At 35.9% G+C, this 18,031-nt stretch overlaps 2 protein-coding genes across 2 annotated transcripts in view; both read right to left on the bottom strand.

Moving 5' to 3' along the window:
• Positions 1 to 3,180: 3,180 nt before the first annotated feature.
• LOC132840448 (ADP-ribosylation factor-like protein 14) lies at positions 3,181 to 4,223 on the bottom strand. Its single transcript, XM_060862145.1, has one exon. It carries the CDS (start codon positions 3,969 to 3,971, stop codon positions 3,366 to 3,368), a length of 606 nt encoding a protein of 201 aa, XP_060718128.1. The 5' UTR covers positions 3,972 to 4,223; the 3' UTR covers positions 3,181 to 3,365.
• Positions 4,224 to 6,144: 1,921 nt separating this feature from the next.
• ppm1lb (protein phosphatase, Mg2+/Mn2+ dependent, 1Lb) overlaps positions 6,145 to 18,031 on the bottom strand; it is a 76,239-nt gene continuing 64,352 nt past the window's right edge. Inside the window, exons 3-4 of the mRNA XM_060875008.1 lie at positions 12,878 to 13,039; positions 6,145 to 10,208 (exon numbers count right to left, since the gene is read on the bottom strand). Of these exons, the coding sequence (XP_060730991.1) occupies positions 9,859 to 10,208; positions 12,878 to 13,039 (512 nt within the window). The 3' untranslated portion in view covers positions 6,145 to 9,858. The remainder of the gene's footprint in view (positions 10,209 to 12,877; positions 13,040 to 18,031) is intronic.

Genomic DNA, 18,031 nt, shown 5'->3' with positions numbered 1-18,031 from the left:
CAGAACAAGGGAGGCAGAAGCTATTTAAATTCAGCCTTTATATAAGGAGGAAGTTACAAATTGGGAAAAACCAGGGGATTAAAGTTGTTATTATTATTTTTATTATTATGTATTTTTATTAGTATTTATTTATTTTATTTTATGATGATGATGATTTATGATGCTGATTTATTTCTTTATTAATTAATTAATTTTAATAATTATTATTATTATTATTTATTTTTATTTATTTATTTATGTATTTATTTATGTATTTGTATTTTTATTATTGTTGCTGTTGTTGGTGGTGTTGTTGTTATTATTATTATTATTTTTTATTATTATGTATTTTTTATTATTATTTATTTATTTTATGATGATGATGATGATGATTATTATTCTTTATTTCTTAATTAATTAATTTCTTAATCAACGAACTAACTAACTAATTAATAGATTAATTAATTGATTAATTAATCAATTAATTGTATTTATTATTATTATTATTATTATTATTATTATTATTATTATTATTATTATTATTATTATTATTATTATTATTATTATTATTATTATTATTTTATTATTATTATTATTATTATTATTATTATTATTATTATTATTATTATTATTATTAGAATAAATTTATAAACATCTCAGAGGAAGGTTAAATCTCTAAATCTCATTTATTTACACATGCACGTTTTAGTTAAGCTGGCACCCTAAGATGATTTCATTCATTCATTCATTTTCTACCGCTTATCCGAACTACCTCGGGTCACGGGGAGTCTGTGCCTATCTCAGGCGCCATCGGGCATCAAGGCAGGATACACCCTGGACGGAGTGCCAACCCATCGCAGGGCACTCATTCACTCACGCAATCACACACTACGGACAATTTTCCAGAGATGCCAATCAACCTACCATACTGTACATGTCTTTGGACTGGGAGAGGAAACTGGAGTACCCGGAGGAAACCCCCGAGGCACGGGGAGAACATGCAAACTCCACACACACAAGGCGGAGGCAGGAATCAAACCCCCAACCCTGGAGGTGTGAGGCAAACGTGCTAACCACTAAGCCACCGTGCCCCAGATGATTTCATTGTGTAAAAAAATAGCTACACAAAACCACCATAAGAACCAGTGACATCCATGCGAATAGCTTAGTGTAAAAAATAAAAAAGACCACAATTATATCCTCAACTTCAGTGTTTCATGAACTTTGCTTATTTCATTTTATTTTTCATAGATCTGACTCTGTTTTTGCTTGAGGCGACACTCGAGGTGAGATGATTAAATATCTATCAGAATCAGAATCAGAATCTGGTTTATTGCCAGGTACTGTAGGGTCTACAGGGATTTGTCTTGGTGTGTTGGTGCATAATAATAATAGTAATAGAGAAGCATAAATATAGGAAACAAAGTTTATAAAATGAATAATAATGAGAATAATAATGTGTGTGAACATAAAGATTTACAAAAAAAAGCAATTGGATGTAAACAAGAATAGAGACATGAATTGTACACTAATGCAAGATTTGCAAAGTGACCAGTGCAAATATACAATTAAAAATTCTATCTATCTATCTATCTATCTATCTATCTATCTATCTATCTATCTATCTATCTATCTATCTATCTATCTATCTATCAGTGATTTTAGTATTTATTATAACTGCATTGCAAATCAGATGATTTTCACATGCAAATAATCACATAGCTTTTAGACCCCTCATATGGTATAACATGAGCTCACACGATTATTCACACAACTGTAAGAGCATAAAATGTTGAAATACACCTACACATGTTATCTGATCACATAGTATGATGTCATATCATCATGTTCAGTGTCACTGTATTTAAAATAACCTACAAGAGAGAAAAAGAGAAAAAAGCTTTAATAAATCTTCAGATCAGAAATAATGTGATTTTTTTTAAAAACCTTGTCCCTTAAAAAAATATTAGGTGCTATTTTAAGAAATATGTACATATATGAGTGTCTTAAATGTATGAGATTATCTTCTGAATAGCAGTTATAAATTAAAAATTATTTATTATAAAAAACATTTCTAGTTCTAGTTCTTGAAAGTTTTTCATAATAGATATATAAATTAAAATGCTAATTTAAAACACATGGAAAAGGTATTTTGTAATGATTTTCTGGCCAGTTTTCTCAGTCTCGGCTCCAGGTAGCTAACATTCTTGTTTCAGATTTATAATTCTTCAGCTGGCAGATGTTCTTTACCCAAAGATACTCATAATTGTGATGACGCATGCAGATGAGGGTTAAGAGTCTTGCTCAAAGGCCCATCAGTGTAAGCATCTATTGATTAAGTCAAGGTCAAGTGTAAATAAATACGGCTGCGTTCTCGATTCTGAGTGCTGGAATCGTTATGGTGTAACATGCCTGCTGAATAAAGAATCTACTCCCTCCACAGCACTGTTTATCACATGATTAATTAATCTAACAATGATTATGTATTACGCAAGCAGTAAAACATGATAAACATGCTGTTAGGACTGGGTGGTATGATGCGGCTCAATGTTGCTAACCCACAGCTTAATAGTTACCAGCAACAGTATGAGTTTAAAGCTGTTCTTCCTTTTATACAAAGATTATAGATGTAGAGGAGTGTGTGTGTGTGTGTGTGTGTGTGTGTGTGTGTGTGTGTGTGTGTGTGTGCATGGTGCCATGTGATAGACATCTTATCTTTGTTGTATTCCCACCTTTCTACTGATGTTCCCTAGAGAGTCTCTGGATTCATTGTGAACCAAAGAGGTTACTGAAGATAAATAAATTGTTATATCTATATTTATATCATTGTACAAGACTGTGGGCTTGGTTTTGGCTTTGAAACTGACATAAACTTCTAAAATATAATTATTATTTTATTATTTAATGTTTAGCATATTTACTTATATACATTTTTTTTTTGTTGTTCAAATTAATTTCCAATTCATTTGACTTATTTATTTGCATTTAACATGTATACACGGAATGTATACAAAGATAATTACTACACACTAACAATACTGGTGTTTAAAAATGTACAAATAAATAGATTTAAAAAAAAAAACATTTACAGAAAAATTTCATTTCCAAACAGAACCTATGAATGGAATAGTGAAAAGAATAAAGACATTAAAAAAGATTCTGAACAAATCCATTTTTACAGGTAAGAATATAGGAGCGTCATTTTGTAAATTGTAATAATTAGTTATTCGAAAAATAAAGTGCAGAACATAGTGCAAAGAAGCTGTTATTTCTTCCCATATTTACAGATAGGTAAGAAATTAAAGGAGAAATGTTGTGTCTCTGTGAAGGCATATTCCTGGCATGTTACTGTAACTTTTGTCCATTGATTTTAACAATAATTCAATTCACCAGTAATCCTGCTGTGTCTTCGCTTTAAATGTTTTCCTTCCTCCCTGTAAATATTCCTCTCCTTCTGTTCCTGCAGTCTTAAGAAAGTGAGCCATCATCCTGAAGCACTCCTCCAAACCGGCACCGGTCTTGGCAGAACATGACTGAAGAAACCAGTGTCTGTTGCCACAAATCTCCTTCAAGTTCAAGATCTCTGCCACATCTCCGGCACTTGCGGCTCCTGGCAAGTCTTGCTTGTTGGCTAGCACAATCAACGGAAGGCCTTTCAGACTCTTATTCCCCAGGATCTTCTCTAGTTCCTGCTTTGCCTCGGCCATCCGCATCTTGTCCTTGCTGTCCACCACAAACACCAAACCGGCTGTGTCCTCATAGTAGTGCTCCCAGTGCACCCTCATCATATGCTGGCCCCCGACATCCCACACAGTCAGCACAAAGCCCTTGTCTTTGGTCTCCAGCATCTCCACGTTGAATCCAACGGTGGGAACGGTCACAACGGCCTCGTTGTATTTCAGCTTGTAGAGCAGGGTGGACTTTCCAGATCCATCGAGGCCCAGCATTAGAATCCGAACTTCTGGAGGAAATTTAGAGCCATGCAGTCCCATTGTGTTTAAAGCTACTGAACAATCGTAGGTCAGTGCACGCAGTTTAAAGATTTAGCAATAGAGTAGACCAGATCCTACTTGGAATGTGTGTTGTCCAACAGTCCTCGCTGTAGCTGTCTCTTCTAAATGGATGCGTGCTCTTGCTCTTGTTGTCTTCTTATACAGTGCAGCCAATCCACAATCATACAAATAAGGTAAGGAGTCAAATATCTCTATGTTCATTCACGCAGAGATTCCCTCGATCTGACCGTAGTTTGAGTAAACTGTTGTCCAGTTCCCGAAGATGACACTGTCACTCTGAGGTAACATGTGACTCATATTTCACAAGCACTTGAGGAACTTGTGGAACTCCCTTTACAGCCAGCATGTGCTTCTGTTCCTGTTGGCATGAAACATTACTCCAAACAAGTATTAATACTGGGGTGACAAAGTCCTCTTAGCACAAGCTGATGTCATAGATAATTTAGGAACTGATTTTGGGAGTATGACGCGTCATAATTTCACGCAAACTATTCAAAGCAACATTCATAAGTATATATATACAGTACGTCTATAAATCATTTTATTAGAGCACACTACTAATAGTGACAGAGCCTCCCTGCTCCCTTCGTGTGGATTAAACAAGCTGTTGTTAGTTTAGCAGAGCTTTGAGATTACGATCAATGTTGAACAAGTGTACTGTTATTTTCTGCTGAGAATCTCCTGTTTTATCACATCCCAAAGGGTTTCTATTGGATTCAAATCCGGTGACTGGGAAAGGCAGCGAAGAAGATTGAGCTCACCGTCTTAATCAAAGCTGAGACGACTTTTGTTTTGGGACATGGTGCACAAGCATACTGGAAGTAACAATGAGAAGATGGTAAATTGTGGTCATTCAGGGATGCACAGGGTCAGCAACAATACGTAAATAGCCTGTGGCATTCAAACCATGACTGATTGATATTTACAGGTCTAAAGTGTGCAAAGGAAACATTCCCCGAACCGTTACACCACCCCCAGCAGCCTGCATCTCTATCTCAAGGCAGATTGGGTTCATGGACTGTCCGGTAAGTGTTGCCTGTTAGGCAGACGTGTGGACGTCGATCAATGCAAATAACCTGTGTTGTGACGCCACTTCTGAATTATGGTGATTGGAAGTAAGTTTTAACTTGTCTTGGCCCATGAAATATTTATACACAACATTTCTTTAGCGTGGTTAAGGGATGTGGTAGCTCAGTAGTTAAGGTTTTCGACTACTGATCGGAAGGTTGTGAGTTTGAATCCCTGGGCCACCAAGCTGCCACTCTTGGGCCCCTGAGAAAGACCCTTAACCCTCAGTTGCTCAGCTGTATAAATGAGATAAATGTAAGTCGCTCTGGATAAGGGTGTCTATTAAATACCATAAATGTAAAAAAAAAATAAAAAAAACTGAGCCCCTTTGGGATGAACTTGATTGTTGTAATCCAAGTTAAGTTCATCGATATTGAATCTGAATTTTCTTGTTGATTCTGTAGCAAGGATGATGTCATAATCTCTATAATAATAATGTTATGTAGTATAATAAATTCAATTCCATTTACTTGCATAGCACTTTTAACAATTGACATTGTCTCAAAGCAGCTTTACATAACGATTAAGCCTGAGGTGACGGTCATGAAGAAAATCTCCCTGAGATAATATGAGGAAGAAACCTTGAGAGGAACCAGACTCAGACATGAACCTCATCCTCATTTGGGTGACACTGGACAGAAAATAATAATAAGTTAATGTAAATAATGTCCTTCTACAACAGTTTGTAGTCGAGAGGAATCGTGAAACCGAGAGCTCCTGAGGAACAGGTCACTTCCAAGTTCATTACAGACTTAACACTAATTCCTTCCTTCCGAAGTCTTCAAATGTTCGCAGATGAAGACCTGAGCACAAAATTGACCGACAAAATTTAGATTATTTTTTGTTTGCTCTGCTTGGATCGCATCTACATATAACGGCACCTTTAAGATCAGACATTGCCACAAGCAGCTTAATAGTGATCTTTCGATTCAGATCCTTAATAAGCAACTCTAAGGCGACAGTGACAAGGAAATGAGGAAGAACCCATGAGAGGGACCAGACTCAAAAAAGGGAACCTTTCTATTCTAGGTAACATTGGATAGCGTAATTATTACACATGAAACCCACCTAATACGTGGAGAAATTTTGTCTTTCATTCTTGCACTTTTTATTGTTACATTTTCATTTTCCCTTAAATTCACACACATTTTTTTTTAAACAGATTTTTTAAATCAACAAAAAACATTTTACATTAAACCGTACTGTATTCTGTGGTAACAGACAGCTTAAAAAAACAAAAAAACAAACAAAAAAATTAACAAAGCAGCACATGTAAAGCTATTAGATATTAAATATCATCAGATATTAATAAACCAGAATTTGATGCATTTTCTTTTTTTTTATATTATTGGAATTGTGGTTAATAAGATAGAGAATATGTACATTCAGGTTATTAGTCTGTCTCAACGAGACTCAAATATGCAAAATATCATATTTACATTTGATGTGCATGACAACACTTTATGAAAGTTTAACATTTGGGTGAAGCAACAGAAATGAGAAAATAATATAATGATAAAAAGGCGACAAGAAAGTTTTTTTTTTAAAAATAAGGCGACAAGAACTTTTTTTTTTCTGACGTGATACGGGTTATATATTAGTTTCCGCACTTGCTTTCGACGAGTGTTACAGCTGCACTCCTTAGGATTGAGACTGAATCAGGATCAAAATGAACCTAAGGTGCATCATCTCTAGAACTGTATATAATAACATACGTTAATTTTTCGAACAAATTTTCCTTTATTGTTTTGGGGCCAAAGCACAAGATTAGACAGAGTAAGAATTACAGACAAATTTACCAAAGCAAGCATTGCCTGTTAAAAATTATAGCACACACACATTATAAGGCATTAAAAAACAAATCCCAGACAGAGTATTAGGACGATGTCTCCACCTTCACTGTTAATGATTTTTCAATAAAAACACAACCTAAAATATATCAAATTATTTAGAATTTGCTATGAATATAAACAGTCATTCCCTCACCAACACATTTGTTTTTAATAAGACAAAAAAATCTGTCATGATACAGAGAAACCAGAAAGCGCACTGACACTGTAGACTCCTTCCATTAATGTTAAGTAAACATCGTGTTACATAAAACTTTGCCGTTTCAGCATCGACGATTGACGTTTTTCTTTGTTAAATACTTTGTTATAGATCTGATTGTACAAATAAATATTATATTATCAGCCTTACAAGTCCTTGTGAATCAGCTGTTACTGTGAAATATCAGGACAAGCACATTAATATAAGCCTAATCTAATTAGAATTCCATCTGTATAGACCAGCGGTATAAATCAATAACAAACACTCTTTCATTGGGCAGGGGTGGTCTTGCCTACCCAATCGAAGTTAGAATTTTTTTTATTTTATCCAAAGGAAAAAAATAACACAGCATGATTTCTAACTTCTGATTGGTTGAGCAGTCTACAACCAATGGACACTGATCTGTCTGCAGCCCCACACAAAGCTCCGCCCCCACGGCACAGAACAGTTTAAACCCCTCGCCTCATGCTACTGTCACTTACAGCCTCTGGCTCAGTACTTACTTTTTTGTTTTTTTTAAAGTTTACCTACTTTTCTCGATATGTGATTGCTGTGCAGCAGTTAATTGATGCTTGTAATTTGACCGACATTAAATTTTATTACATTTATTCGACCGTCGTTACAACATGATGTATTGTTCGCTGTATCTCAAACCTATAAAGTGATACTAGCTGCTAGTACATCAGAGGATACAGTACAGCTAATTCCAGTTTACCCTCCACTAGCACTGCTCCTCCTCAGTCCTCAACAAGTGCCCCAAAGCAGACCATCTCTCAGCTATTTCAGCCCCAGTCCAGGCGGTTAGCGATTTGAATAACCATCACAGCCAATATTGGGTACAAGTCACACATGTGCAAGTCACAGGTAAGTCTCAAGTCATGACTGTCAAGTCAAAGTCAAGTTGAGTCTTTGCAAGTCAAGCAAGTCTCAAGTCTCAAATTTGCGACTTAAGTCTGACTCGAGTCAAGTGAAGTCCCCATTTCTGAGTTATTTAACTCAAGTCCGAGTCAAGTCTCAAGTCATGAATGTCAAGTCAAAGTCAAGTCAAGTTTTTTTTCAATATTTGTCAAGCAAGTCTCAAATCTGCGACTTAAGTCTGACTCGAGTCAAGTCGAGTCCCCCATCTCTGAGCCATTTAACTCAAGTCCGAGTCAAGTCTCAAGTCATGAATGTCAATTCAAAGTCAAATCGAGCCTTTTTTTAATATTTGTCAAGCAAGTCTCAAGTCTCAAATTTGCGACTTAAGTCTGACTCGAGTCAAGTCGAGTCCCCATCTCTGAGTTATTTAACCCAAGTCCGAGTCAAGTCTCAAGTCATGAATGTCAAGTCAAAGTCAAGTCAAGTTTTTTCAATATTTTTCAAGCAAATCTCAAATTTGCGACTTAAGTCTGACTTGACTCGAGTCCCCCATCTCCGACTTATTTTTGCCAGCCCACACTTAATGTAATTAACTGGAACCAGGGCTGCTTTTGACCAATCAGATTAGAGAACTCCACAACACTGTGGTACAGTATAACAGGAACTTATGATCTCTTCACTATATTAGTTCAATAATATCGTGAATTCGCTATTATACTTACGGCTAACCAGACAAACAGAATGGATAAAGTAAAAACAATGTTAAAATGATGTTTTGAGAACTTTATACTAGTTATTCTTTGAATAGAAGGTGTTTCCAGATCACAAAATGGTGTCCTAGATCGGTTTTAGTTCAAATGAATAGAACAGAAGACAAGACACTACAAGTGAACTAAACAACACGTATCACGATTTATCTTCGCTTGTTGCTGGTATTCTGAGGCTGAAGTGTTTTTTTTGTACTTGAACTTTCTGTGCATTATTTTCATTTATGCATCTGAAACTTTGTATAATTTAATATCCATGAATTTACAGACTAAACAAAATCCCTAAATAATAAGCAGCCTTTTAATGTTAGAATTAAAATGTTGTTATAATAATAAAGACATTTTCAAAAGTTTTTTGCATTGCTAATCAAGAAGCTAGCGTGCAGCGCTATAAAACATATTTTACACCATTTTTTTTCAGTATAAAATTGAATGCGAATTCAACAATAGTGAAATATTTGGGACTTTTTTACTATATCTGTGAGTAGCATCTGATTAGGGATAGTGATGAACATGTATGCGCGAAGATAGTATGATGATGTGGTTGCGCTGTAAGACTTCTTCATGATTTCATATAACACGATTACCGAGTAAACGCAGAACCTTTTTTCTGTTTTGATAATTTTTTTTTTTTATGACCTGTGGTGTCTTGCCTTAGGAAATTATCGATGTCAGAACGAATTCTACTGGAGGCTGCGTGAACCGTCCTGTAAAATCTGTCATAATTTAAACACTTTATATCCCACACCCTGGTCATAAATTGTTCACTTTCATATCATAGTAATTCCTGAATAATTCTCTAACATAAATAAATGAAGATGAGGCAATTTTAAGAAGTTATGAACCCTTGAATCTGTTACTCCATTACACAAGCTGTAGCTTTTCATAAAGTTTCTCACCCCAGTCACTATTTTAAACAACGAATTTAGGAACGTTTCATAATGGAATGATTGATGATGAGTTGACTTTAATTTGACTTTATTTTATAAACAGTTCTTGCTCCAAAAATAGTCATGACATGGTTTTCCTTTTGCATCTTTACATATGAGCCAATAATATATTCGAATAGACTGGAAGTCATACCGATAATGCTGAATATATTATTAGTATGTATCGGACGGGGTTCACTGCTCGGGCGCTTTGGTGCCACTCTTTTTGAATTTAACCACCATGACTGTGATGTTGTCTGGGCAGCCACGGTAATACGCCTGCAGGACGATGCTCTTGGCGCCGAAATGTGGCTCATCGAGGCGCTCACGGATGAAGCGCACGGCCTCCTCGTTACTGAAGGCATCCCACAGGCCATCCGACGCCAGAATCATGAACTCGGGTTGCAGTTTTTCCAGGTCAAATGTCACGATGTCAGGTTCAGAGATGACCACGTCTAGCTTCTTAAGCGGGTAGTCGCCCAGAGATCGAGACATAGCCAGGATTCCCTGCACGCGCCATGAGCCGTTGAAGCTAATGAATCCACCTGGGAGTGAGAAGAAACATGAAATGTTCAAGCCATTGATCTGGATTAGAGGAAAACTCCTGAAACCATTAATCTTGTTCTAATTTGTTGGTTGCTGCTGTATTTACGCTATTCCTGTGAGAAATTACTAGCTGTGTGACACTCTATTATAACCTTATATTAATCTTTATGTACAGAACTACTACACAATAGTGTAGGGTTGGTGGTTTAGGAATGTGGTAGCTCAGTGGTTAAGGTGTTTGACTACTGATCGGAAGATCACTGGTTTGAATCCCAGGTCCACTGAAGGGCCCCTGAGCAAGGCCCCTAACCCTAAATTGCTCAGGTGTATAAACTGAAATAAAAATGTAAGTCACTCTGGATAAGAGTGTCTGGTAAATGTAATATATATATATATTTTTTTTCCAATCTTTTTATTGAGGAAGTATCACAAACAGTCATGTACAAACAGTTTACAGGTATTCCCCTTAAATTTTTGTTATTTTAAAACACAAACAGTGAGTAAAGAAAAAAAAGGCATATACAGGAGACAGAAAACACATGCAATAATAAATAAATAAATAAATAAATAAAAATTAAATTAAAAAAAAAGTAGGGGGGGGGGATGGGTAGAATCAATCACATGGTAGAGTTTGTAGCGATTTAAAATAATCCATGAAAGAGCCACATTTATGGTGAAATTTTTCAGAATTACCCCTGGATGAAAACTTTATCTTTTCCGGTTTACGCAATGACATCACATTCTGGAGCCACACAGAGACTGAAGGTGCTTTAGAGGTTTTCCAGAGAAGTAAAATGCACCGTCTAGCCACAAGTGAAGTACATATCAATATATCAGAGTGAGCAGGGTCAGTTAACCGGAAGTCCAAATACAGCTAAGAAGGGATCCATATGAACCTGAATTCTAAGAACTTTGGAGAGAATCGTGGAATACTAGCTCCAGAAGTTGTGAAGTCTAGGGCAGGAGAAAAACATGTAACCAAGATTACTTGGGGTACCGTGACACCACTCACATTGATCGGTTATCTGTGGATAAATTTCGGATAAACGAGACCTTTAATAATGAACCCTGTATAATACCTTAAACTGAATTAGTGTGCTGGAGCGAATACATGCTGACCTGAAAAAGTTATTCCTAGCTCCTGTTCCCAAGACCTCTGAATTTTAGCTGTTGAATAGATGTCTAAATCCCTTAACTGTTTTTATATATATATATATATATATATATATATATATATATATATATATATATATATATATATATATATATATATGTATATATATATATATATATATATATATATATATATATATATATATACATATATATATATATATATATGTGTGTGTGTGTTATTACAGTGTTATTATATGTGTTATTATATGTGTGTGTTATTACAGTGTTATTATATGTGTTATTACAGTGTTATTATATGTGTGTGCTATTATAATAGATTTCTTGTTGGGCTTAAGAGACAGCAGCTCTTCCCAAAGTATTAGGAAGTAAAGGATGGGAAGGGAAGAGAGATGAAGCACAGTGCTGAACCTGAAAGTAGCGAAATAAATGAGCAGCCGGGAGATTCATTTCAGAGGACAAAGTGGAAAAACTTGAGAAAAGGTGATCTTTATACAGGTCTTTAAAACTTTTAATGTAAATGTAATATTTAAGAGCCTCAAATCTGTAACAAGAATGTACGATAACGTACAATAAAAACAGGACCATGCATGAGATTAATATTATTATTAAACTCTTTAATAAATGTGTAATAAATCTTATCTTGTTACCTTTGGATGTTATGAGCATTAAAAAGCATCCAGGTGAAATATTAGTACAGCGTATTGATGAGCTGCGAGTGTTAAGCGTATTTACACAAGCACTAATTCACCCCAGTCTATCAAATACACAGGTTGGTGCATCATTAAGCTTGGTGCAACCTTTTATATGCTTCTGAAAATCAAAAAGGATCTTACACATGAACACCAGGACAAAGTTAAACACTTTCCATAAACTTTTCAAATGTATGTTTTGAACGGTTGCGTACTATCAACCTCACATTATTCAAGACTTGTAAGACAACATTCCTGAAAGCACTGATGCTGTTTCCTAATGGTGACACTACTTTGTTATTAATAGTTCAGCTATTTCGGTCCACCGCCTCGAAGGTTTCGTAAGGACTAAAACCCAATAGAGTGTGCTGTTCTAGAAGAATCATTAAACGTGATTATTTTCCCACAACAGCATGTAGTGTTTTATTCCTCTTATACCAGCAAAGCCACTTATACAGCTGTTTATTTATTAAAAAATACACATATTTTGTCCTTTAATAGCTACATTAAATAATGTGAAACAGCCAGAAGTACTGTTAGATCTGCTGGAATAGAAAATTAATCAACAATCAGAACAAGTCACATTTAAAAAAAATAGTAGCTTAAATCAGGGCTTTAATCTCTTTCAATACATAATGTACATTATATTGTGCAGCTAGAAATTAAACTCAAACATATCGCATTTATTTATTCGCCCATCAAACACTGTGAAAAATGAACTGAACAAAAACCTTCATCCTCACATCATATATGCAATGCACGCTGTAACCATTAAGGGGCAACAAAGTAGCATTGCCCAGACATGACGCATTTTATCCTTGGCCTTTTTTTTTGTGACTCACCTGCTTTCTTGATCCTCTTGCGCTCTTTGAGCTGGTAGGGTTTGTGGTCATATGACAGGGGGATGGCATTACCGTCTTTATCACACAAAACCCCTCTGGAATCACCGACGTTACCTACTGTCAGTTCCTTATCAGACAACATCGCCACCAGGCATGTTGTTCCTAAAAGAGAGAGAGAGAGAGAAAAGCAAAGTGAATCTACAAAACAAAAACTAGTCTCAATCTTCTGACCGAACGACCTTTCTTTACAAAATAGCTCTTTTCTCTCAGGTTCAGCACACACTGTACACTTGCTCTTGGGAATCATCCAATCTAAACGCCTGCTAAATTAAAAAAAAATACTTTGGTCTCTCCAAAGCAACTTTCTTTTCCCTCCCTTTTCCCTCCTTTGTTTAATTTTCCCAGGCCCAAGGTTTGCTCACCGAAATCCCATCGGCACCGAACAAACCGCCTGTTGGACCATCTGTTTCCCTCTCAGAGCTTTAAGCATGGCTTTCAAAGGCTAAACAAAGCATACTGATCAGAAAAAAGTCACCTCTACCTGACTCAAAGCACCGCGTTGATGCTATTAAGCATCATAAAATTATGATTATGCATATATTCAGTGATTTTGTATTAGCATGCAGTAGGTTGAATGTTTTTCTTGGTTTCATAACACTGCATTAGAAAGCTATGCTAATGACGGAAGGAAGATATGAGAAGAAGGGTTCATATCAGGACAAACTTAGCTACTTACTACAAAGAAAGTAAGGAACGCTGTATTCCCAAAGGCCCAAAAATGATCCGGGACGAGGCTGAACTGCCAGGCAGTCTGCTGAATTCCATGCTCGAACACACCGGATTCACATCACAGAATTTACAGGTCTAGTAGTAGACGTGAGAAATTAAATAAAGGGACGTTGTGACATAAAGATCAAATCCAGTAAACATCCTGACGTGACTATTACGGATTCTACAGTCCAGGCTAGATAAGAAATAAACTACAGGTTCTTTAAACCTCTGCGTAATTGTTTTCTTACAACATCATTTGTGCTGTTCAGCTTGTTTCCACCATTAGATATTTATGAATTACTAACAGATTGGTAGCAGTACCAGAGTATAGCAGAGTATATTCCACTTGTGCATTACGCTATAGAGGGCTTCGGTTCAGGACGCTCACTAAACAGATGCAGAAATGAACAAAATATCAAGCTGGCCCTTGAGCAAGGTACATAACCCTCTCTGCGCCAGTGCTGTTATAACATGACTGACCTTGCATCTGACCCCAACCTCCAATGTTGGGATATGTGAAGAAAGAATCTCACTGTGCTTTAATGGACGTGACAATAATAAAGGCTTCTATTCTACTATGTTAACACCAACATTAACCAGCACCATAAAGTTATATCAAAGGATGTAGTAGTCTAGTGGTTAAGGTGTTTGTCTACCAATTGGAAGGCTGTGAGTTCAAATCCAAGGTCCACCAATCTACCACTACCGGGCACCAGAGCAAAGCCCTTAACCCTCAATTTCTCAGCCGTATAAATGAGATAAAAATGTAACTTGCTCTGGTTAAAGGTAGGGTCTCCGATGTTTGAAAGCCAATGTTGACATTTGAAATCACCAAAACAAACACGCCCCTAACCCTGTATTGATAGCTCCGCCCCACACTTACATACGTAACCCAGGCAACTAATGGAAAGAAATGTGTCTTTATCATAGCTGAAGGGAAGAACAATACGATTGCATATAAACAAACAAGCAAAAATGACACAAAAGCATAATCATGCAAAGGACGGCATATATTAGTTCTGTGAAACAAAGCAAAACCAACGTTACTCACCTATCGAGAAGGATAAAAGCGCCTCGGCGTCTTAAGTAAAGTTGTCCGCATATTCACAGATTGGAGTTTCCCGAGTCAATAACTCCTGAGCTAAACGCTGTTACTAGCAAAACACGGTTGTAGCTGCCTCTCTACATTACTACGATAGTAAAGAGGTGTTATTTGTGTAGTAACAGCGTTTAGCTCAGGAGTTATTGACTCGGGAAACTCCAATCTGTGAATATGCGGCCAACTTCCCGCTCCTTCAGTTCTCTCCAGCTCTGGAAAGCTGATCCTATATTAACACGGGTCCTACTTCTTGTATTATTGTAAGCCTTTCTTCGCTTTCTTTCTTTATTTTTATCCTCCATGTCAATGTTAAAACTGCTTTCTGCTAATGTCACACATGCGCACTGAACACTCTCTCCACCCATATTGACAAGACATGCCCCTTTCTGCTCATTGGCTACACGTTTGTTTTTATTTTTGTTTAGTTTTCGGCCCGACTCAGTTTTCTGAAGCATTTCTCAAAAATCGGAGACCCTACCTTTAAGGGTGTTTGACAAATACTGAAAGTCAAATGGGGAGAAAGAGATGGGGGACTTGAGTCATATGACTTGACTCGAATTAGACTTAAGTCGCAAATTTGAGACTTGAGACTTGCTTGACAAATATTAAAAAAAAGACTTGACTTGACTTTGACTTGACATTCATGACTTGAGACGACTCAGACTTGAGTAAAATGACTCAGAGATGGGGGACTCGACTTGACTCAAGTCACGCTGATATTCATGACTTGAGATGCAAAAAAAAGAAAGTCATTATGTTACATATGTGTCTTAACTGGTAGGAGTTAAAAAGAAGCATCCTGTGTTTCCTGTTTCAATAAAAAAAAATCACCAATTTAGTGCAAAAAACATCACAAAAACTCTGAAAATTTTTGAAAAAACCAGTAACAGCAAAAAAAAATCTTTAGAATCCTGGAAGGACTGAGATTTAAATGGTAAAGTACAATAGATCACAAGATTCGTTTTTCCCCTAATCATACTGAAAAAAACAACAACAAAAGAATGGAAGACGGGTCAAAAGAACAATGATGTAAAAATCCAGATATGAAGAGTGCAAAAAAAAGAAGATATTTATAGAAAGAAAGAGGAGAGAAGTGAAGACAAAAGAGATGAGTGTAGAAAATGAGGAAATCTCCCTAGTGTGCCCCACCACCCACATCTACACTCATTTATTCTACCTCTCATACGCTCTCTCGTTCCATTTCAAGCTTTTCAAGTCTAAGCAGATAAAAGTAGGAGTAAACTCAAAAGCCTGAATCCTTCTCCAATCAGCTGGAATTGTTCCTATAGTTTTTATTCTTAATGTTTATTCAAATCTATTAAAAATACTTCTTTCGAATAGTAAAGTACTTTTCTTTTATCTTGAGTCAGCTCCAGAATTATTAGCACCCAAAATGTTCGTTGTGGATAATCAGCAAAACATACAGATTGTGTGAAACATCTCTATAATCAAAAATCACAACTATTGCTCCTTAATAGTGAATCACTCCAGATCCTCCAGACTCCAAGGTCTCCACACTCCTGTGGACTGTCTTCTTCAGCTCACCCTCCAGGCTTCCATTGAAGTTTAAGTAAGGGGACTTGGATGGACATGTAAAAAGCCTGAAACCATTTTTGAAGGAACTGGATACATGTTTTGGATCACTGTCCTGCTGGAAGACTATCTTTACGGTTTAAATCTTTTGGTACTTTAAGGAGTCTGTGAAGACAGGGATCCTTAAGAGACTCCAAGGTCCTTGGGAGAAAAAACATAAAAAAAGTATAGTATAGTATAGTGTAGTGTAATGTAGTGTTGTATAGTGTAGTGTAGTATAGTATAGTAGAGTATAGTATAGTATTGTGTAGTGTAGCCTTGTGTAATGTTGTGTAGTATAGTATAGTGTAGTGTAATGTAGTGTTGTATAGTGTAGTGTGGTGTAATTTAGTATAGTATAGTAGAGTATAGTATAGTATTGTGTAGTGTAGCCTTGTGTAATGTTGTGTAGTGTAGTATAGTGTAGTGTAATGTAGTGTTGTATAGTGTAGTGTAATTTAGTATAGTATAGTATAGTGTTGTGTAATGTAGTGTTGTATAGTGTAGTGTAGTGTAGTATAGTATAGTAGAGTATAGTATAGTATTGTGTAGTGTAGCCTTGTGTAATGTTGTGTAGTATAGTATAGTGTACTGTAATGTAGTGTTGTATAGTGTAGTGTAGTGTAATTTAGTATAGTATAGTATAGTATAGTGTTATAGTGTGTTGTGTAGTACATTTAGTGTATTGTAGTGTATTGTAATGTAGTGTTATATAGCACTGTGTGGTGTAATTTAGTACAGTGTTGCACAGTATAGTATAGTATAGTGTTGTGTAGTATATTTTGTGTATTGTAATGTTGTGTAATGTAGTGTTGTATAGTGTAGTGTAATTTAGTATAGTATAGTATATTGTAGTATAGTAGAGTATAGTATTGTGTAGTGTTGCCTTGTGTAATGTTGTGTAGTATAGTATAGTATAGTGTATTGTAATGTAGTGTTGTATAGTGTAGTATAGTGTAATTAAGTATTGTATAGTGTTATAGTGTGTTGTGTAGTACATTTAGTGTATTGTAGTGTTGTATAGTGTAGTGTAGTGTAATTTAGTATAGTATAGTATATTGTAGTATAGTAGAGTATAGTATTGTGTTGTGTTGCCTTGTGTAATGTTGTGTAGTATAGTATAGTATAGTGTATTGTAATGTAGTGTTGTATAGTGTAGTATAGTGTAATTAAGTATTGTATAGTGTTATAGTGTGTTGTGTAGTACATTTAGTGTATTGTAGTGTATTGTAATGTAGTGTTGTATAGCGTTGTGTGGTGTAATTTAGTACAGTGTTGTATTGTCCTGTAGTGTTGTATAGTGTAGTGTAGTGTACTTTAGTATAGTGTTGTATGGTATATTGTAGTATAGTATAGTGTTGTATTGTTTTGTGTTGTACAGAGTTGTGTAGTGCAGTGTAATTTAGTATAGTATAATGTAGTATAGTATAGTGTTGTGTAGTATAGTATTGTGTAGTGTAGTGTTGTGTAATGTAGTGTAGTGCAGTGTAGTGTAGTACACACAACACCTCTACAATTCCTCCAGCATACATAGTGCTGATTAGGCTCTTTTACATGTAACCTGCAATTTTTTTGCACCAAATGAACACTTTTGGTGTTTTTTCGTTTCTAAGAAGCTCTATTTTTATCTCATCTAACCAAAGAGCTGGGTTCCAGTCACAGTTCCAGTCTCATCTAGTAAACTCCAGATGCTTAAATGTGTGGTTAAATAA

The sequence above is a fragment of the Tachysurus vachellii genome, chromosome 1 (genome assembly GCF_030014155.1).
Source record: "Tachysurus vachellii isolate PV-2020 chromosome 1, HZAU_Pvac_v1, whole genome shotgun sequence".
In the NCBI taxonomy this organism is placed as follows: Eukaryota; Metazoa; Chordata; class Actinopteri; order Siluriformes; family Bagridae; genus Tachysurus; species Tachysurus vachellii.
This window is presented reverse-complemented; position numbering and strand designations above follow the sequence as displayed.

Coding starts and splice junctions, on each gene's coding strand:
- LOC132840448 (XM_060862145.1), bottom strand. CDS start 3,971: ATGGGACTGCATGGCTCTAAATTTCCTCCAGAAGTTCGGATTCTAATG.